Source organism: Cibotium barometz, chromosome 12 (genome assembly GCF_041138505.1).
Source record: "Cibotium barometz isolate CiBa-2024 chromosome 12, ASM4113850v1, whole genome shotgun sequence".
Taxonomy (NCBI): Eukaryota; Viridiplantae; Streptophyta; class Polypodiopsida; order Cyatheales; family Cibotiaceae; genus Cibotium; species Cibotium barometz.
In genome coordinates, this window is record NC_141057.1 from 23,711,695 (window position 1) to 23,734,747 (window position 23,053).

General features: G+C 45.4%; 1 protein-coding gene across 2 annotated transcripts in view; it reads left to right on the forward strand.

Annotated features, from left to right (window-relative positions):
• The window catches only part of LOC147633196 (derlin-2-like), a 42,898-nt gene extending 26,972 nt beyond the window's left edge, over positions 1-15,926 (forward strand). Inside the window, exons 6-8 of one of the 2 annotated variants that reach the window (XM_086806230.1) lie at positions 14,391-14,444; positions 14,547-14,783; positions 14,889-15,922. In XM_086806230.1, the coding sequence (XP_086662356.1) occupies positions 14,391-14,444; positions 14,547-14,753 (261 nt within the window). In that variant the 3' untranslated portion in view covers positions 14,754-14,783; positions 14,889-15,922. Of the gene's footprint in view, positions 1-14,390; positions 14,445-14,546; positions 14,784-14,888 lie in introns of both variants that reach the window. The other variant, XM_086806231.1, reaches the window with a different exon arrangement.
• The last annotated feature ends 7,127 nt before the right edge of the window (positions 15,927-23,053 follow it).

Here is a 23,053-nt window from a genome sequence, read left to right on the forward strand (position 1 = left end):
CCATACATCTGCAATGACCATACATACTCCTCCCTGCCTACCCAAGGTGTCCCATCTACCAGGCATCACCGAACCATATCTCTGAATCCTACTCTCACTCAAATGGTGCTCGTGCATCATCAGAATATCAATACTGCCCCCCAACCAGGCATCTCTGAAGCTTCTGCCTCAAGCAACCACAATAACGTACATAGTGTGCGCCGCCAAGGCCCTGTACATTCAATGAGATGATCCTCATGGATAACCTGTTGAGGTGGAGGCTGTCTTAGCCATACGGCGGGCCTTTGCAAGCGGCTTGGATGGAGAGTAATCCCCATCTGAGCGGCTACGAATCTGCCCACCCGGTGTGCTGCAAGAGTCTCGGACCAGGCGCCAGTGGCTGTGTCCCATAGCAACTGCCTCCCGCTCGGAGAGAGAAACCTCATGTATGCATACATAGCCAGGGTCTCGCGCTAGGTCTGCCACTATGCGAACCACCAAATGTCGAATCCCGGAGGCATCCGCACTCCCGGTATCAAAGAAATGTGCGAACTCACAGAGTCGGCCTATCACGTCTGTCATCTCCAAATCGCTCACATGGTGAGAGAACTCAATTGCCTGTGTCTGCAAAATACTAAGAGCGAGATCCAGAGTCCACTCCCGGTCGCTAGTGCCGCAAAGAGGGAAGGAGAAGGCCACCGATGAATCAAGTGCCTCCTCCCCTCGGCCCGGAGGTATCACCACATGAACTCTGATGGGTGCTGGCTCATGGGGGCCCTCTGCTCCAAAAAGGCGTGTAAAGGAGTAGTCGAAGGCCTCCGAGCGGTGTCTAGTGTCAAGACTACTCAGCCGACTGCGGATAGAGGATATCCGTGAAGCACGAATCGGCATGGTAGGTCTCCTCTGCGGTGCACGAGCAAGGTCGGTGCTCAGTGCCCGCTGGACTGCAGGTGAGCGCCAGGGTACTGCCAGTGTCTCCCGGGGAGCTGAGGCGAGCGGAGGGGGAGGAAGGGGGGGAGAAGGGGGTGGGGAAGGAGACGCTGAAAGTGCGGGAGCGGGAACGAGAGGAGGCGAGGGTGGAAGCGAGGCGGGAGGGGGGGACGGGGGAGGGGGGGGTGGAGGTGAAGGGGGGGGTGCTGGCATCTCCTGATCCTCAGTCTGCGTTGGGGTCTTCTCCTGGAGGGGAGCAAAGCTGTTCCTCACTGGAACCCAATGATGCTGAGGCTGTGTCTGTTGCTGCGTCGACGGTCTCTGGGCATGCTGCTGTGGCTGTCTCCCTCTATGGCGCCCCTGCCAAGGCTACCAATCAGAGGTCTCTGTGGGCTGAGCAGGCGTACCGGAGGTTGCCTGCCGAGACGCATCTGTGGGCGGGCCATCGGAGGTCTGCTTTGCTGCGGTGAAGGTCGGGGTCTCCTGCGAGGGCAGGCCTTGGCCAGGTGGCCGACCTGCCTGCATATAAAACACTGGTTCGGGAGCCCCGAAAACTCCACTCTCTGATCGATCCATCCCCCCCTATCCTAGGTAACTGAATGACCTTCGGAAGGGAGGAGATGTCAGGAGCCAAAACTCTGACCGAAGGAAGGCCAGCTGCTCTAGCCACCACTGAAGCTGCTGTGGGGCCAGTCTCAAGCACCGAGCCCAGGGTTGTTTCTCGTACGCGTACGAATCAATTCGTACGTACGATTCGTACGGTACGATACCGTACGATACCGTACGGTACGATATGCCAGTTTTGCCCGATTTTAGCCGTTGCGCCGCCGCCGACTGCGCATTTTCGTGGCCGTTTCTGTCCGTTGCGCCGCCGCCGACTGCGCATTTTCGTGGCCGTTTTGTAGCCGTTTGCTGGCCGTTTTGGGCATGCTTTGTGGCCCATGTGCCCATTGGCCATGGCCCATGCTACATGGCCTTATAAAATGCCCACCCCCTGAGCCTCTCTCAAAGCTCTAGCCTCTCAATGCTCATTACTCAAGCCATCAAGCCCCCCCCTCTCTTGAGTCTTGCTCAAGTGACCATCAAGCCCCCCCCCTCTCTCTCTCTCTCTCTCAACTCTCAACTTTCAAGCCACTCCCTCCCCCATAGGCCCTCTCTCAAGCCTCTCTCTCTCTCTCAAGCCTTTAGGCTCTCTCTCTCTCAAGATAGAGGCTTGTGGACGAGAGGGAAAGAATCGATAGATCTCTCAATCCGGTGCGGGCGACATGGTCCAAGTATGGGTGTAGCATCCTCTCCGACGGATGGAGTGACCGGAAGAAGAGAGGCATCATCAATATACTTGTCTCTTGCCCTCTTGGCACATACTTTGTGCGGGGCGTGGATTCCGGAAAGGCGGGGAGGAAAACATCGGGTGCATTCATATATCGCCATATCAAGCAAGCCATCATGGAGGTAAGTTTCAACTTTCAAATTGCACTAAAGTCTTTAAAGTTTAGGCTTTGGTATATGTGATATGAATCATATGATTATATGGAGGAGGAGAGGATCTATGCAGAGATCTATCGAGAGCTCGAGTCATTTGATCGACGACCTACTCGCACTCGTCGTGGGCGTGGAGGTAGTGGCAGAGGAGTGCAAGTAGGAAGCCGTGGATGCACGGTTCGTGGTGCTCCCAGGGACATAGTGCATACCTATGTGCGGCGTGGATCGGGTAGCTCCACACTCGCTCTTGCAGATGAGGATGCTCCCTTTGGCTTCTCACATGAGCTTAGAGAGCCCGAGTTCGATGATGAGGGCAACCTTCTTAGCGATGGCGACTTCGGCGAGGCCACTGATGTGTCCTCTTCTCATGAGGATGATTTCAGCGAGAGCTCTGATAGTGATGCCTTTGTCTAGTCTCTCCTTGGGCCTTGGCCCTAGCCTCTCTTTTTGTACTCGCGCCTAGCGCGCATGATCGCATCGCACCTCTATACTTATGTACTTTTGTTTGTCACTTCAAACTTGTTTAGTTGTTTTTAATGATATTTTGGTTTGAAACAACTTCTCTAGACTCTACCCTTCCAAATTGAAAATGTCTATGTTTGTAGGTGTTCTTTAATTTAAAAAACCGTATTTTATCGTACCGTATCCCAAAATTTCATATCGTACCGAATATTCCCGTACGGTATCGTACCGTACGGTATCGTACCGTACGGTATCGTATTTTCGTACCGTGACAACTATGACCGAGCCCACCAATGATCCTATCCTAGAGGTGCGAGCAGGCGGGGAAGGGCGAAGGCAGCTCGAGCAGAGGGGGGGGGGGGGGGGGGGGGGGGCGAAGGCTTCAGCGGCTGACTGATCCCACAACGCTCTATTCATGGTTGCATCAGCTTGAAGCTTACTTTGCCGCAGTTAGAAAGACAGATACTGACAGAGTGATCTTAGCCAGTTGGTACTTGGAAGGTGAGGCCATTCCTTGGTGGACTCAGTGGGCTCATGCCCACACCAGATTAGGTATGGCAGCTTATGTGTGGGACGAGTTTGTCCGCGACCTTAAGCAGCAATTTTGACCGCCGCATTACCTTGAGTCTCGAAGACGAGTTTAGGGGAGCGCGTCAGAACGCGCAACCAGTTCTTCAGTTTGCCAATAGAATTTCGACTGTATGTTTGCAATTAGGCTTATCTGATTCGGACAAGAAAGGGCAGTTTTTGTATGGCCTTGACACGCAAATCCAGTGGGAGGTGCGTATGTTTAGGCCAGCCACCTTCGAAGACGCACTCTCGCTTGCGCAGAGTGGAGAAATGAAGCATAATGGTAGCAAGTCCAAGACTTCTCAGCCGGCTTCTCCCAAGGCTATCGCCTCGGGGGGCAAAGGCCACAACCAGACGGGGTCTTCCCCAGGACAGAGCCCGAGAGCCTCTGGCTCCAAGAAATTGAACAATGCGTCTAAGCTTACTCTAGACTAGAAAGCGGAGGCAAGCAAGACAGGTGGCAAGCTGAGTGCTGAGGAGCTTTCTGAGTACAAGAAGGAGGGTAGATGTTTCTTGTCATACAAAAGGACATACTTCTCGGGAGTATCCTAAGCAGCCTCCAAAGCTCGCTGCCGCTGCCTCCACAGCTTCCGTGGTGAGCTCAACTCCCACACAGACCCTAGTGGCTGTCCCTAGTTCTTCAAATTCCGGTTGAAACCGATCCCGTCAATTGGGAATAGATTCCGTTGGACACCCACACGCGTAATAGCACAACTTAAATATCACAATTTGAATAGACAACTTAATAACAACAACTGAAAATTAAGATGAAATGAAATGTTGATCAATTGACACCAGCACTGGGGCCGGAACGGGCCGACCCCCCCCTCAATATATGATATATTATTGGGAGCATTTAACAAATACAATGCTCCATGGGTTCAACGAACCAGATGATGTCCATGTACAATTGAGATGAATACAGTACCAAACAAGAGACTTGAAGTAGACGTTCGAAGGAGTGCGACCACTTGAGTGGTCAAGTCTCTACGATCCTGTGCCTTCACTGGAATCCGCGGAGAGCGCCCCACTGGTGTTCCAGGACCACGCACAAACAGGTGCTCTCGTACTAACGCCTGGCTCTCCCGATCTCGGCACCCATGGACAGTGGTTCTCCAAAAGCTTGGACTACCCGGCACTGAACGGATGTTAGCGGTAGAGAGAATCTTTTATCAGATTTACAACCAAATCTTTTACTTAAATCTAAATCCACATACTTGTAGCTCGCTAATGGAAGACAAATACCCGAGGCGTCTATGTGCAGCTACTAGAGATGGACACCAAGGCGCAGCAGCCGGTCGAGGAGGAGCAGCAGCAGAGCTGCCTGTGTAGAAGGTGTAGTCACCTGAAGAGGGGAGCGCAGAGCCGCCTGTAGCCGCCTATGGAAGGGAGGCGCAACCCCACGCAGCCGCCTGTAGTAGAGGGGAGCGTAGCCCCACGCAGCCGCCTATAGAGGAGGGCGCAGCCGCTTGTTGTGGAAGAGTTGCAGCCGCCTGCAAGGGAGGAGGAGGAGGCGCAGCCGCCTTTGTAGAGGAGAAGGTGCAGCCGCCAGCTGAAGAACACGGAAGCCGTCTGGCTGTAGCCGCGTGTGGGGTGGCGCAGCCGCCTGTGGGGTGTAGAAACCGCCTGGCTGCAGCCGCCTGCAGACCAGAGGGAGCAGCCGCCTATGGAGAGGAGTGCAGCTTGCTGTGGAAAGTGCGCAACCTGCTGGAGAGCAAGCACAGCCGCCTACAGAAGGCACAGTCGCCTGCTGGAGAGGAAGCGCAGCCTGCTGGAGAGCAAGTGCAGCTTGCTGGAGAGAGAGAGCAAGCGTAGCCGCCTATGGAGGGGAGGATGGTCGCTTGCAAAAGTCTCCTCCTGGATGATGGTCGCCTCTTTGTAGGTGTTGGAGAGGAAGCACACGACCACAGCTGGCCGGCTCCCCACACTTGCATGGGGGCGGCCGGCTTCAAGGTGGGGTGTGGGTAGGTGGCCATGCACCCACCTCCACACATAAAGGGTTAAGAGTAGGGTTTCCCTCCCCACCTTGGCCCATACGTGGGTGCCCACTTATAAATGAATGTGAACTTACAATCTTATAAAAATAAAGGTTAGAAGAAAGCTATTAGACAAACAAGTGCAATACACTTACCACCTGTACACACGCAACAAAACTCGTTAGAAGACAGGGCAAACTTCATGACTGGCGTCCCCGCTCAGTAAGTGGCAAGTCAAACAGGCAAACACAAGAATACAAGTCATGCGAAAACAGTTCCAAACATGCAAAACATGAATGCATGTGCAAATAGTATCATGGACATATCTCCCGTTCATGGAACAAGTACAAAACATCTGTAGGGCACAAAAATGGCACGACAGAAAACATAAATCCTGGTCTTCCTATATGGAGTGACAGTCCCATAGGTAAGACACAGATCCAGGCATGAGCCTCCCTATGGAGTGATAGTCCCATAGGCAAGACATGGCACAAATACTGGCTCTTCCATGGCATGACAATCCCATGGATAGAATACAGTCCAGGTCATACACGGGCACCAGTCTGGCTCCCGTCCATACGACACCATCCTGCTAACACACGGGTGGCACCAGTCTGGCTCCCGTCCATGTTAAGCAAAAGAAAATACTGGCCCCTTCACATGAGACACCGGCCTGGCCTCAAGTGAACGAGAGACAATCTGGAGATGGACCAAATGGTCGGCCAATTGGTGACATCCCCCCAGGCTTCTAAAGAGTTGTCCTCAACTGGAAAGCTAGTGACCAGCCATCAAATCAGTCCATATATGGCAAAAATCAGCATCCAAATGGTACAAATCACGCATAGCAGATAAGTCTCCATGAGAGGCCACTGAGACTGCAGCCACATAAGGCCTCCTGGATAATGCATCGGCCACCACATTTTTCTTTCCCGGAGTATGCACAATCTGAAAATGAAACATGGAAAGAAAGTTTGCCATTCTCATTTGCTTCTCCGAAAGTTTTGTTTGAGATAGAAAGTATCTCAAGCTTTCATGATCTGTCTTGACTACAAATTTAGCCCCAAGAAGATAATGTTTCCATATCTTTAAGGCATGAATTACAGCCAAGAGCTCTTTCTCATAGATATCCATATGAAGCTCAACATCATGCAAACGACGGCTCTTGTATGCAATTGCATGCCCTTCTTGATTTAGGACAGTCCCTATACAATAGCCACAAGCATCACATTCTACTACGAATGATCTTTGCAAGTCAGGAACAATTAATACGGGTCCACATATGATAGCATGCTTGAGTTGCAAGAAAGCATCCTGTTCTTTTGAAGTCCATTTGAAAGTGGTTTTCTTCTTTGTGAGATCATGTAGAGGGGTGGCTATCATAGCAAAATGCCTTATGAAATGCCTATAATATGAACATAATCCCAGAAAACTGCGTACTTGATGTACGTTTTGCAATTCTGCCCAATTCCGAATGGTTTCTATCTTTGCAGGATCCATTGTTACTCCATCCTTGGATACAATGTGACCCAAATAATGTATCTCTGAAAGGAAGAACTCACTTTTCTTGGCATTAATGAAAAGTTTATGCTTCCGCAACTCTTCGAAGTGACCAAATGAGTTCTGTGTTCCTGCTCATTCTTGGAGAAAACCAAGATGTCATCAAAGAATACACATGTGAATTTGCGATGGGGTCGGAATATCCTATCCATCATACGATTAAACGTGGCAAGAGCATTGGTGAGACCGAAGGACATCACCAAAAATTCATATAATCCAAAAGTTGTCCTGAATGCAGTTTTATGGACATCTTGTGGCACCACTTGTATTTGGTGATAACCACTCTTCAAATCAAGACGGTTGAAACAAGCTGAACCATTAAGCTTATCCAAAATGTCATCAATACGCGGAATTGGGAATCTATTCTTGATGGTAAGCTTGTTTAAATCTTTATAGTCCATACACATGCGGAATGACCCGTCTTTCTTTTGAACAAGGAGCACAGGAGAGCAATAAGGTGAGGAACTAGGCTGAACCAAACCTTTCTCTAAAAGCTCATTTACTTGCCTCATGATCTCTTCTTGTTGAGCGGCACTCACACGATATGCGGGTTTGTTAGGTGGAGAACTACCTGGCACAAGATCTATGCGATGATCCTCGGGCCTTTGGGGAGGTAATTCACTTGGCAATGCATAAGCAAAACAATCGTTGAATGCATGAAGAAAATTCAGCCTATCGTAAGTCATAGCATCCACATTTTGATGACTTGGTATAATGCTATCACGAACAAAAACCAAGTACCGCAGAAAGACTCTTTTTTAATTGCTTTATTAATCTGGATGTGAGATACAAGTGGGATGGAATCCCCTTCTTTGCCAGCATCAATGAAATGCATGCGGCCTCTATGCATAAAAGAAATCGTGTTGGTCTTGTACTCTTTGCGGGGCTCAAGCTGATGATGCCATGGCTTGCCCAGCAATACATCACATCCATTTAGTGGTGCAACTAAGAAATGCTCATTATCAAGGTAGTCCTGGATATGTATGCACAACTTTCCTATCAGTGGGATAACCTGCACCTCTTTACCAACAAAGGCAGCTTCTGCTTCAATCTGAGGTCCCATGTTCTCAACCTCAATACCCAAGACAGCTGCCGTTTGTATAGAGATGAAGTTATCGGTTGCACAGTCATCAAACATGAATAAGGCGGGCTGATCCTTGATTTGACCCCATGCTTTGCATACCATCCTCTATTTTGCATCATGTTTTGTGTTTCCCTGCACATCGGGAACTGCATGCACATTAGCCTTGGTCTGCTTGTCCTCGTGCTTTGGTTTGCGGTCAGGGCATTGTCGAAACATGTGCTCTTTGCTGCCGCAAGAAAAACATTTTTCCTCCTTGGCATATTGCTCTCTTTGCTCGGGGGTCAAGCCAAATTTGTTCTTCTTTTTGCCCTGATCTTTAGATGAGGTATTTTCAGCTTTACCTGCCTTGTGGGTCTCTCGGAAGTTCTTTTTAGGTGGCTGTCCACTTTTTTGCAGATTTGGGACAACCTTGTCTTTGCCCTTTGAACCGCCTTGATCTTGCTTAATTTTGAGCACCAATTGCTCCGTAGCAAGAGCAGAGGCTATAAGCTGTTGCAAAGTATGTTTCGAGTGCAATTCAATGCCCGAACGATAAGCTGGTTGCAATCCGGAGCGAAACTTCCTCTTTCTTTCATCCTCAGTGATTTGCATAAAAGGAGTTACCTCAAGCAACACTTTCCAAAACTTGTTGACATACTGTTGCACACTTTCATTATCTCTTTGCTCAAGTCCATCCCACTTTTGGGTGAGAGTTTGCTCCGCATTTGGTGGCAAGAATTGAGCATAAAATCTGTCCTTAAACTCTTTCCAGGTGCAAATGGGGTCTTTGGTGATCTTTTTAGTGATCCACCAATGAGCAGCGGTCCCCTTCAAGAACATGCTAGCATGGCGTACTTTAGACTTCTTAGTGAAGTCCTCATCGCTAAAAGCAATGTCAAACTGTGCCACAAATGCTAACACTTTGGAAGCATCATGCTCTCCATGAAAAACATCAAACTTAACGAACTTGTCACCAGCTTTAAATTCCTTGAGCTTTCTGGCATGAGGCTCGTGGTCCTCTCTTTTTCTTTTCCCTTTATCCAACGGGGCAGCCCTATCTGCATGGGCTCCATGGGCCATCATGGAAGTTTCATGTAGCACGGTGGCATGTGCTCCACGAACTTGAGAATCAGATGCATGTGACCTTTTTGCATAAGGCAATGTCTCTCCATGAGACAACTCAGTAGGCAAAGCTCTTCTAGTGGCAGGCGTGTCATCCCCTTCCATGGGATACATGTCTTGAATGCATGTGACCATCATGCCCTCCATGAGCACTAGCATACATATACCTGTCAGGCTTTGTGACTTGTGGAGAAGATGCATGACGAGAGGTGACTGTCACCTCTTCCCTTTGCATAAATGACCTCAACCTTTGAGATGTGGGATCTCCATGCTTCAAACGAGGTGGATTTTTGAATTTTAGCTCTCCATCTTCCCCCTCTTCGATGTCACCTTTGCGGAGGAGGTAGGAAAGTGCCAACTCCCTTGGCTTCTTGCCCACTTCCCGTGCCATGGACTCAAAAGTCACATCTACCATTGCATCTGCTTTCCTTGCTTCAATGGCACTTTGCACATGGGGATCTTCATGCAAAAATTTCAGCTCTTACTCTTGTGCCTGCAAAAGCTTTCTCATATGCTCCAATTCAGCCCTCATTGCATCAGGCTCTTCTTCTTGCATGACTGTCTTTCCTCGAGATAGTTGTCCCCTTGAACCACTATCATTTACCCTCTCAAGGGGCTTGTGCCTTCCTTGTAAAGCATGAGATCCACGCGAGGCACTTGATGGGCTCCTCGAATTAGGCACTTCCAAAGGGTTGCCTTGGCTATCCATTGTGTTAAGTGTGCTAGAAGCGGGGTGTCCAATACACAGGGTGAAGGAAATAACCGTGCTCTGATACCAATGAAACTGATCCCGTCAATTGGGAATAGACTCCGTTGGACACCCACACGCGTAATAGCACAACTTAAATATCACAATTTGAATAGACAACTTAATAACAACAACTGAAAATTAAGATGAAATGAAATGTTGATCAATTGACACCAGCACTGGGGCCGGAACGGGCTGACCCCCCCCTCAATATATGATATATTATTGGGAGCATTTAACAAATACAATGCTCCATGGGTTCAATGAACCAGATGATGTCCATGTACAACTGAGATGAATACAGTACCAAACAAGAGACTCGAAGTAGACGTTCGAAGGAGTGCGACCACTTGAGTGGTCAAGTCTCTACGATCCTGTGCCTTCACTGGAATCCGCGGAGAGCGCCCCACTGGTGTTCCAAGACCACGCACAAACAGGCGCTCCCGTACTAACGCCTGGCTCTCCCGATCTCGGCACCCATGGACCGTGGTTCTCTAAAAGCTTAGACTACCCAACACCAAACGGGTGTTAGCGGTAGAGAGAATCCTTTATCAGATTTACAACAAAATCCTTTACTTAAATCCGAATCCACTTACTTGTAGCTCGCTAATGGAAGACAAATACCCGATGCGTCTGTGTGTAGCTACTAGAGATGGACACCAGGGCGCAACAGCCGGTCGAGGAGGAGGAGCAGCTGCCTGTGTAGAAGGTGTAGCCACCTGAAGTGGGGAGCGCAGAGCCGCCTATAGCCGCCTATGGAAGGGAGGCGCAACCCCACGCAGCCCCACACAGCCGCCTATAGAGGAGGGCGCAGCCGCCTGTTGTGGAAGAGTTGCAGCCGCCTGCAAGGGAGGAGGAGGCACAGCCGCCTTTGGAGAGGAGAAGGTGCAGCGGCCAGCTAAAGAAGATGGAAGCCGTCTGGCTGCAGCCGCCCGAGGAGTGCAGAAACCCTGGTTGCAGCCGCCTGCAGACCAGAGGGAGCAGCCGCCTATGGAGAGGAGTGCACCGTGCTGTGGAAAGTGCGCAACCTGCTGGAGAGCAAGCGCAGCCGCCTGCAGAAGGCACAACCGCCTGCTGGAGAGGAAGCGCAGCCTGCTGGAGAGAGAGAGCAAGTGTAGCCGCCTATGGAGGGGAGGATGGTCGCCTGCAAAAGTCTCCTCTTGGATGATAGGATGGTCACCTCTTTGTAGGTGTTGGAGAGGAAGCACACGACCACAGCTGGCCGGCTCCCCACGCTTGCATGGGAGCGGCCAGCTTCAAGGTGGGGTGTGGCCCTGTGGGTAGGTGGCCATTCTCCCACCCCCACACATAAAGGGTTAAGAGTGGGGTTTCCCTCCCCACCTTGGCCCATATGTGGATGCCCATAATGGGTGCCCACTTTTAAATGAATGTGAACTTACAATCTTATAAAAATAAAGGTTAGAAGAAAGCTGTTAAACAAACAAGTGCAATACACTTACCACCTGTTCACACGCAACAAAACTCGTCAGAAGACAGGGCAAACTTCATGACTCACTGGTAGGCGTCCCCGCTCAGTAAGTGGCATGTCAAACAGGCAAACACAAGAATACAAGTCATGCGAAAACAGTTCCAAACATGCAAAACATGAATGCATGTGCAAATAGTATCATGGACATATCTCCTGTTCATGGAACAAGTACAAAACATCTGTTGGGCACAAAAAATGGCACGATCGAAAACATAAATCCTGGTCTTCCTATGGAGTGACAGTCCCATAGGTAAGACACAGATCCAGGCACGAGCCTCCCTATGGAGTGACAGTCCCATAGGCAAGACACGGCACAAATATTGGCTCTTCCATGGCGTGATAATCCCATGGATAGAATACAGTCCAGGTCATACACGGGTGGCACCAGTCTGGCTCCTGTCCATACGACACCATCCTGCTAACACGGGTGGCACCAGTCTGGCTCCCGTCCATGTTAAGCAAAAAACATAATGGCCTCTTCACATGAGACACTGGCCTGGCCTCAAGTGAACGAGACACAATCTGGAGATGGATCAAATGGTCGGCCAATTGGGCTTCAGTTGGAGCAATTATTAGCCGGGAGCTCGAAGATAAGCAGAAGGGCGCCCATGACCAAGAGTATGAGCACAACGAATTGCTCAAGTCCTTTGGCTACATAGGTGGCCAGAGAGTCGTTGTCTTGTTTGATAGCGGTAGCACGGAGGATGTGGCCACGGAATAGGCCGCTAGGCGTGCCCGTTTCGACCTGACTTCGGTGGATAAACAGGTTGAGGGTTTTAGCACAGGCATGACAACGAGCGTCAAGTATGAAGCTCTAGGTGCTAAGTTAGTTATTCAAGGCATAGAATTTGTGCGTGATTTTATGGTTGCCCCTCTTGTAGGAGCAGACATAATTTTGGGTATTCAGTGGTTTCGCAAGTTTCTTCTAGATGTCAAGTGGGACAAGCACACGTTCTAGATCAATCGGAATGTGTCAAACGTCCCAGAGACCATTAAGTGTGAGCCAGGAATTCCGAACTTTCCGCTCATAAGCCACTTGCAGGCTAAGCGAGCAGTTAGGCATCCAGACAGCCCAGACGGTGGCCAATGCTTCCGAGAAGTACTCGGCTCTCCATGAAAAGTTCCAGAAGATTTTTCTTGGGGACATTCTCCCTTCCCAGCTTCCCTCGTCCAGACCGGAGGACCACAAGATTGACCTCCGGAGCTGGTCGTCATTAGTGGTGCATCTGCACAACTTTGTCTCATAATAACCCAAGCTCTCACTTCTATAGTGATAGCTATGCCATAAATAGCTAACTCACTAAAAGAAGGTCACTAAGCTTGTTTTATCAATCTAGGAACCCGTTTCAGCCTGTTGATCCCTCATCTTGGGGCCCCCTAACCTCACTGGATTAGTCCCTAATCCATAGATTCGTGTCCAGGTACATAACACTAATGCACAGATTGTAGATGCAAAAGACCTCAAGATCACCTAAAACAAGGAACTAGCTGAAGGTGGCCTGATGTGTTGATACCAACATTACATGTTTGTGTGAGCAAAGTATGATTAGTGCTAATCAATGCTGATAAGATGCTAATTTACTTGCATAATCATAACACAGGGAAGTAGATTGAAGGCCAAGAGAGACTCTTCCTTGCCTTCTCCTAGTGTATATTTGTTATGAATGAGTATATGCAATGGAAAACACGGATCTAACTCAGATCTGTAACTATATGCTGTGCAATTGTATTTTGATCATAGTTGCCAAGGGAGTTTATGTAATAGATAAAGGCCTTATATATGGCATGCATTGAAATGTGCTGCTCAAAATGGCATATTTGGAACCGGGGGAACAAAGAAATGGGAACAATAAGGCTGGGGAATGCCATTTCGCCATTTTTTAGGTGGAGGAAGGGCGTTCCCTGTAAACTAAGTGATGACCAAAAGGTCACTGGTTGTGCTACAGTAAAGCGATTGGGAAAACACTGTGGGGAGCTGGACACGTGTAATCCAAAAAGCCATGTCTGCTGCCTGGGGAACTGGCACTGCAAACTCTGCTCTCAAGGTGAGTATGAATGATGTAACCCTTCCCTTACATAGGCATTTGGATGTTGGCTTGCCTGTAGGGTTGGTGACAGGCCAGTAGATCTGATCCATGACTTCAGGTCCCAATCATGGGCGCATGGTATCCTTTGTCTAGTTGCCCAAAACACTGCCCAATCAGTCATAGTCGCCCTGGGATCTTGCCTTTTAGTCGACTCACTACTGAACATAATGTCCATGTGCAGCAACTTGGTTAGGGTATGCATGACATCTGGATTACTCTGGGTGTACTGCATTACAATTACAGCTGTTCCAGCTGCCTGTCCCAAGCTGGAATGTGGGCAAAGTCTTTTTAAGAGGACTTGACCTGCGTGTCCAAATTTGATTTTTGTTTGACTCTTCATCTTCAAGGGCCAGAATGGGTCATTCTTTTGATACTATCCTGTACACCATACTAAGGAAACATACTTACATCTGCATTCTAGCAGAAATTATGCGTAGTGGTTTGCACAAGATTGGGGTGGTTTGGTAGAAGAGGCCTTCTCCTAAGGGTCATCATTGGGAGGCTCCTTTTTGAAGGTTCATGTTCTCGTGTGCCTATTCAAGATTGGCCTCTGTAGGTCTTTCCACCAAGCCTAAGATCAACTTTGAATTAAGTTAGGTATGGAGTTTTTGGCATGATATTACAATGTGGGCTAGTGTTGGGATTCCCTACTTCAGATGCAGTGTGGTGCTGGGCAGGGAAAGTTCCAGACTTTGCACAGTATGGAACTTTGCTTCAAATTCTGCATGCCTTCAGAGATACGCATTCAAAGATGCCACCTCTACTCCTGGGAACCGTTGTTGAAGAATTGACTGTGTAGATTCATATGCCAGAGTTGCTATTGACAATTCAAGCTCTTTGATTTTAACATCTCAAATGTCTTTGTGATGTTCAGACAAATTTGAGTTGCATTGCTTTGCACTTTACTGCTTTCTTGAAATTTCAGGTGCTTCTAGGTTTTTCCATCATTGTTGGGAGCAGTCCATGGGTGGATCTTCTGGTATGCTTGCGTAACTCAAGTCCAGAGGGAATTATCTCTTGTCATTAATAAACACATTTTTCTTACAAAAAAAGTTTAAATTCATGCAATGGGTATTTGCAGGGTATGTGTGCAGGTCATGCTTATTACTTTCTAGAGGATGTTTATCCTTTCATGACTGGGCGCCGTTTTTTGAAGACCCCTGGATTCATCAAAGCTCTTTTCCCTGAAGATGATACGGTGGTAGTCTCAAGACCTGGAAACAGGTTGGGTGCTGGAGTGGATGCTGCTGGTGCTCGTCCGGGGCAGGAAGTTCAAAGAGCTTTTTGACACCCGTGGCCTTTGATTGAAGAGGAAGAGGTTTGTCATAGCTACATGAGATTTTATGCATTTTGCTTTGGTCTTTAAACCTGAGCCCTATACTGTATGATTGCTAACCCAAGCTGTGGCAACTAAATCTTGTAGGAGCAGCTCATCTCTGTTCGATACCAAGCTTACTTCCAGGACACTTATCTGGATGATCAAGCATTCTCAGTCGAGGTGTATGATTTAGTGTAAAGTATTCTCCTTTCATTAAGGTTCAATATTTCATGGATTATCTGATGCGAGTGGGGCTTTGACTAATTATTAAATAATAAATGACAGTTCATCCCTATAAGTTGTGCCTAATTTCGATGCACTAAGATGAGTGGGTGATAGTATTTGTGAACAGGGGTTTTTCTGTGCTGTAATGTTATAAATGGTGAGATGCAAGGGTCCTACAATTGAGGGGTATAAAACTCAGATGCCCAAGTCTTTCATGCCGTAACTTGTCTCAACATCGGGGACATCAGCTTGTGATGTAAAAGTAGACGGCTCATACAAGTTGTTGCACCGGATTCCTCTCCCTACAACATTGCTACTAGCATTTTGATGAATGCACTAGCCTTATCGAAGAGAACCTTCAAGTCTCGATAAGCTATGAGTGTGATGAGACTACATCAGCCTTGTTAAAGAGAACGTTTGAGTCATGATCAACTATCAGCTATAATTGATAGAAGATTCCTCTTGATGTCTGGCACATAAAGGACATCGGACAATTTCTTAGTATATCTTTGCTAGAAACAAAGGAAATGGTACATGTTCCCATGGCTGGCCATTTGGCATCATTTCCAACCGCTACCAAGATGACTGCCCCACAAGCTTGAAGCTCTTTTGATTGGTCACATGTCGTGATGCTCCACTATCGATGATCCATGAACCATCGGTGCTGAGGAACATTCTACCTTGCATGTATTTCTTTGATTTCTACAAACAACTGCAATTCCTCTTCAAGCACTATTCACAGAACTCTCCTTCAAAGGTTTCAAAGTGTCATTATTCTCATCTCCTTCCTTCAATCTACATGAGTTGATCATATGACCAAGCTTGCTGGAGTAGAGATACTTTGCCTTTGATTTCTTCTTCTTTTCATAAGCTTTGGGGTAACACAGTCCTTCCCTTGCCTTTCTTTGCATTTGTAAGAAATATAGTGTCGCTGCCATCTTTGGCTTTAAAATCATATCTCCTCTACCAACATTGTGATGAATTCCTAAAAAAGTAAGAGGAGGGTCGTGCGGCGTGTTCCAAACTGTCATACTTCGGGGGCGAGAACTTTGATGCACTTGTAGGGCAGTTCTTCACTTATCTTGGTGATATCGCTCCATCTAATGTTGTAGATTCTATCTCCAATATGAACTGCTTTGTTACTTCTCCTTTTTTGATACAAAAGATGATTCTCAAGATTTCGTATCTTTGTTGTTCCTCTTATTTGGTTACATATAATCCATCCTCCTAAATGCAGTCACATGAATGCAAAGCAAGAGGAGGACAATTGCCAACCTAGAGAGAGAGAGAGAGAGAGAGAGAGAGAGAGAGAGAGAGAGAATTGGGGGGTGGCTTCAACCACTAGAACTCCAAGAGTTGGCTTCAACCTCTTGTAACTCCAAGAGTTCTAGGATAAGCACATGTCCTATCATTGAAGGAAGTACCAGAGCACAAGAGAGTGGCCCCCCAAACCCATAAAGTTGGATCTCGAAAGAATAGGAAAGAGTAAGACAATGATTATGCAAGGTGGCTCTAGTGAGGATACACCCACTAATGCTTTATCATTATCCTTCGAGGAGAAGATGCTTCTCAAGCCAGCCACTTAACGCAATCCAAGGACGCTCACATTGATCTTAACAATGTGCCAACAAAAATGGCAAAATACCCTAACCTAATAGATGAGAAGAGGAGATTGGAAGTTGCTCTCAAGAATAGGTAAGAGCCTACCAAGCGCAGATTGAAGGAAAGCCATCCACAATTATGATAGCAAAAACCCCTCCTATTCACAAGACACCAATCCTACAAGATTGAATAGAAGACTCTGAAAGGAACGTATCCCTCCATAGTCAGCTTGGTCCACTACACACACTATTACTAGCTTGACACTCACTAACACGTGCTCCTATTCGTGCTTATCTTTCAGTAAACCTTATTGTATTAATTAAATGTTAATTGTTAATTAACACATGAATGTACTTTCTTGTTGCATGCCCTCTTTTATCATAAGCTGTAAATATTTGAGAGTTTCAATTTTCAATGGAATCCACCAAGCTCGACTATTGGAAAAGGCATGTTGAGACGAGAAGGTTATCCTCATCATATGTGGAGACACGATTGTCTTCTAACTCGTTTCTTGAGTCACTTCTATCATGAGACATCGTGGGATCATTTATTGCAAATTGTGTTTTGATAATGGTTGGAAAACAATCAATACTTATCACATAAATCATTTGAACATTAGACAAGGTGTTAATTTTGAAAGAACTAAGATACTTCTTATTAATGAGCAATGATCATGCAACATTGAATTAAACAAATGCACAAATTTTTAAATTAGGGTTATACCTTGTAGTTTAAAAAAATGGAGCTAGAATGCTTTGAAAATGTAGGGAATAATACGTATGTAAGATAGCTTAATTTAAATGTTGAATTTCATATGCATGGGTGTTCTATGGCAATGCCATGGATAATTGCATTATTTTAGAAAGACAAGGCCACGGGTTGTTGCCATGGATTGTTCTGCTAGTTTGGAATAACATAGTCAAGAGTGGTTGCAATGATTTGGGATTGTATGCAACTTAATCATGCAACAGCCAAGAGTGGTTTGCAATATTATCTTGGAAGTAACATCTGCATCTTTCTTGCTTTGTTTAATTATATTTTGAAATTCTCTTAATCATATAACTGAACCGTTCCCATCCTGAGCAAATAGCAACACTCCTCACTTTGATAAGCTTACATATTTGAGCCCTCACCGACACATTGAAACTACACAACTTGTATTTTGCTTTGGATGAATGTTGGTAATGGGGAAATTTTATTTAAATCAAGCATAGCTTTAAAGGTGAAGAAAGCTTTTTGATAAAATACATTAGCATGACAATACCTAATATTACTAATTATGACAAATAAAAATACCATCATACCATAATAAATTGTGCTACCTACCTTAACAAAAGCACACAATGGCTATACATTAAAATCAGCATGCAACTAAATGTATGCATCAAAATTTAGGAAGACCCGAGGCTCGTTACATTCGCCATTCTAATACACAAAGGCATTACCTAAAGGCATTGAAGGGCATGCCGCCTCTAGAAGCTAATTCTAGTAAGAAACCTTCAGTTGCATATTTCGACACTTAGATGTGACTGTTTAGTACATACTCCAGACACATCCAGAACCAAGTGGGATTCCAACTGCAAGGAGTGTATCTTCTTAGGGTGTAGTATGCAGTCAAAGGTTTACCGACTTTATGATTCGGAGAGGTAAAGAAGATAATTGTCAGCAGTCGTGATGTGGTGTTTGTGGAACAGCCCACCTTGGGTGGAGGAGAAAACTCCATCCACACTATCCTTCAATGAAGTAGCCCAGCAACTCCACAAGAGGTGGATTCATCAACAGATGATGAAGAAGAGAAGATTGCAACACCACATAAGGGTCCATATCCTAAATGGGTGAAATAGATCTTAGATGGGAAAGCTTTGTTGATAATTATAGAAAGAAGAGCCAGTGTGTAGATCTAACAATATAGAAGACTAGAACTTTTAGGGAGCATTTGAGCATAAAAAGGGCCCTGTAAGAATCTCTAATTTTAAGGAATTAAGACTAATTTTGTTGTGGCATAAGGAGACACAGCTCATAAAGAAGTGTACTTTCTTGCTAAAAGTAGGGGATCTCTCTAGGCTCTAGTTTCCCTCTCTAGGATTTTCGTATCTCTTTCTCTTTCCACATCATCAATCTCGTCCATTAGTGGAGCCCAAAAATAGGAAAAATCCATTTACTTTCAATTCTACCCTTTCAATCTTATCTACTGCACTTTAATGCCGTATTTAAAATTTCCACCAAATTTCACATCAACCTCAAAAACCGTTTTCATTCATTCTCCCAACTTTCCATGCCTGCAATACGATTCTCTGTCTTTCTCCCATTCCTGCAGTATCTGAGCCATCTGTTTGAGTCTCTCCCAAGCTCTCCTTTTCCATGTGAAGATATTTTCTCTCTCTCTCTCTAGAGCTACCATCTTAGAGTTACTATTTCATCCATACATATTCATAGACCCCCAATTCTTGTTGTAATGGCACTCAGAGAAGTAACAAACACCTCAGATAATCCATCACGAGTGAGGAAGGCAGACTTGCATGTTCGCATATTGAATGAATATGCACTTATAAAAAAAGAACGTCTTAATGCACAGGACAAGCAAGAAAGAAGACAACAGGGTCGGAGTAATGTGGATTCTTCGAGTTGCACTCCACCTTTCACAGATCTACCATCATTCATTCAATTTGTTGGAGAAGGTGAGATTGGGCTGCTTGGGTACCGTAAATGCTTAAGCATGAGTGATGCATGGAGGATTCAATTCCTCCACTCACAACTACATAGCTTACAAAGCGTTTCAAATAGCCTGACAAGCTCTTCAAAATACGTAGAACAATATTTTGGAGCTACAGAAACAAGGCAAAGAGAAAGAGGACCGCATAATAAAATTGCAGGATACAATCTCTCACTTGAAAAGCACCCTTGTAGGAGCAAGAGAACGAAAGAGGACGATGAATAACATTCAAAGACTAGCAGTTGGTGGTGCTCGCAAAAGCGAAGAATCCATGCAGCACTGTTTGTCTTCTTTTCATCTTTTATTGATGTTTCTTTCTTTTTTATATAATATTGGTAATGTAAGTAATCATCGTTTCTTTCTTATAAGAACTTTCTTAAAGAAGCATGTGGGGATAATGGTCCTCCCAAGACATTGGAGATATTTTACATAGTTGTGTCAGGAAATGTTGTTGAGATATCGAGCTCATCTAGTGAGGGGGTGGACACTAATGACCCGCCTGCGGGATAGGCCCCACACTTACACCATTGGCATGGTTGGTGAGATCATGGGTGATATGCGGCCAGTGGGATGACAGGCTCTATGTGACAACCATTCTAGAGACTGGCATAGTTATAGCGCCAGCTCATTTAGTTGGGTTCATACTATAGAGAACCCTAGTTTGTATTTGGTTGAGTACCTTTCATATTGTGTGTACTCTTATCTTTGTATATGGTGTGTTGAGTGTTGTGTGAAGAAGAAGAAGATTTTCAGCCTCTCACCTTGTGTGCTCTCTTTTAGGGTTTTGTGAGTGTGTGTGTGCTTGCAAGAGCTCAAGCTCTCTTCTCCCCTGCATCTTTTCAAATGTGATATTCTTTCCATAGTTCGAGACCCGCGCTACAAAGAAGGTGAGTCAGATATACTGTGTACAAAATACAAGATCTACTTGCTTTCCAATCTGTTCTCTTCTTCTTCATCCCCTTTAGGCATTTCTCCTCTATAACGCATAAACTTCTTGCGACTATAACCCTTGAGTGTTTTGACATCTACTCCGGCACTAGGGCATAGCTAGCATAGCAAAGGAAGTATCTGGTTCTAGAAGGCCAAAGTCCAGGACCATATCCAAAAATACAAATGGCAGCACATTTCTCTATAAGCATTACCTTATGTGAATTGTAAGAGAAAAATGCATAACCTGTATATCTAGATAGTGCCTTGAATGCTAGTAAGGGAATTTCGACATCCTTAGAATACTTGTTGTGATAGACAATAAAAATTTCCTTGTCTCATCAATAGACGAGATGCAGTGTGCAAGAGCGGAATCTTGTCCCACTCTTGCACGAGCAGCTCCACCACGTCCAAGGAAGCCGTCTGCATCATCAAGCTCTATCTGCATTGACATAAAAGGCTTGACAGCATGAACTCTTGGCCTCTTCCAACTTGGCCGCATCCCAAAGGTTAATGGATCCTTCTTCATTTTCTTAATCAAGCTGAGGCAAAGGCCCTCAACCAAACTCTGTAAGCCCCATCTCCTTTTGAGGACTTTGAAACTCCTCTTCACTAGGAATAGAAGCTTCTCTCTCTTTAGCTTTGTCAAAGCATAAAGACATGGCCTCAGGAGCTTCTATGAAGTTCTCGGTAACCTCTGTGTCCAAATCCAACAAATCCTCTTTATATTCATTCTTTACATCAAGTAATCCTTTGGCAGTTTCACAACCATTTGCTATAATTGCTAGGCAGTAATCTTCCCTAAAATTATAGAGCTTTTGAATATGGGAAAGAAGCAAATAACTCTTACCATTTATAAGGAAAGAGGGAAGCCCAGGGATGACAAAATTTGACTTTATGCGCTCTCCCTGCATAGCACAACCCTCATCAATGACTGTAGATGCCTTCATCAGAGTTGCATCGAACACTGAGCTTGGAATGCAGTCATCATCAGATAAAAGGTCCATGACCTCTTCGTCTCTACAGACTCACTTTTTAAAACAAAAGGCTCTTGTGGAGAATTCTCACTCTTCTCCTTAGTATAATCATCCTTGTCTACAGTAAGAAATAGATAAGCTACAAATCCAAAGGGCAACTCCAGTGCGATAAAGTGTATCGTGCTTTGTCGGGATTCCTTTATCGCACCGTGGTGGAAGGGAAACGTTTTTTTGTCTATATAGATAACTTTACCCTTTTGAAAGTCACCTTCCACGGTGTGATAAGGAAGTTTGTTCTCTGTCCGAACAAGCTTATCGCACTGTGGAAGGGATTTTTTTTTTGTCTGTATAGATAGCTTTACCCTTTTGAAAGTCACCTTCCATGGTGCGACAAGGAAGTTTGTTCTCTGTCCAAACAAGCTTATTGGATCGTGGAAGGGAAACACCGTGAAGGAAAATTTTATCTCTCCTCCACCCTTTTGAAAGTCACCTTCCACGGTGTGCGATAAGGAAGTTTGTTCTCTATCCGAACATGCTTCTCGCACCATGGATGGGAAATTTTTTTGTGATTTCTATCTTTACTGCAATGCACCCTTTTGATCAATGTCCACTTATGACAATCCTCTTCTTTAATTATTTCAGTATCGTTGATGATGGCTCATACAAAATAGACAGTCAGAAAAGTTCCTTTAGTTACCATAGGAAAGATCGTGACAGTTGTCATCAGCAGGGTAAGGTATAGGCTTGATAAAATTATTACTCCCTTGCCATTTAGAGATAGAAAGGCAGCTGAGATCCTAGCTATTCCTCCTTTTTTGAAACAAAAAAAGAAAGATGAGGTTAAGGTTGAAGAAGTTTTGTCCCCAAGTCCATTACGGAGGACTCAGAGGTTGGAAAGACAGAAAGACTTGAAGGGTGAGGAAAAAGAACAAAATGTTGATGTAAGAGAATCTTAAGTGGATGAGAGTTTATCCAACCTTCTGCAGTTAGAGAAAGAGAATGATGAGAGGCTTGCAAAATTATCCGGGCAACTCATTTGTAATGTATCCTTCACAATGGAAGATGATTACCTGTAGATCGGTCCCTCCGATATTTATATGCTCATGGACAAGCAGAGGGAGATTAACGGCAGTGTCGTCTTTATTTGTTGAAGGTCTATATTTCTTTCATCCATATAAGGCTCTGTATTTTCTAAAGCTTTGTATGTATTAGTCTTTTTTCTAAATCTTTTCTTCAATTTTAAGGCACTTTTGAAATCCCTTCTGCCAAACCAGGCATGCCAAACCAGGCATGCCAAACCAGGCAAAGGAGATATTCATTTGTGATCCCCTTATGTCATTAGTCCTTTCGGACCCTAGGAGGACCACCTCAGATATTATTCCATATTTCAAAGGATTGAATCCAAGGATGTGCTGCTTTGCGGTTCTACCATATGTAGAGAAGTAAGCACCCACTTTATTTATTTTATGTTTTATCATTGTTGTTAATATAATCTCACGTATTTATTTTATAGTTTTTTTTAATCATTATTGAGATTTATTTTTTTCAAATGGCAAAGGGCACTGGAGTGGCTGCATTATTAATTTGGTGAAGTGCCAAGTTATATTCATGAATAGCATGGTGGAATGCACGGAGAATGTAAATTGTAAGTACTACTTTGTATGATTTGTACCATACTACTTAAGTTCTTTTAATTTTGAACATTGAAATTTTGTTATAGGGCATCTAAGAGAACGGTTGCTACTACCATTGAAGCTCTATATCCCTCAGTTAAAAAATGAGACATAGTATAAGTTTTTAAATCAACCTGTTCCTCTTCAAAAGGA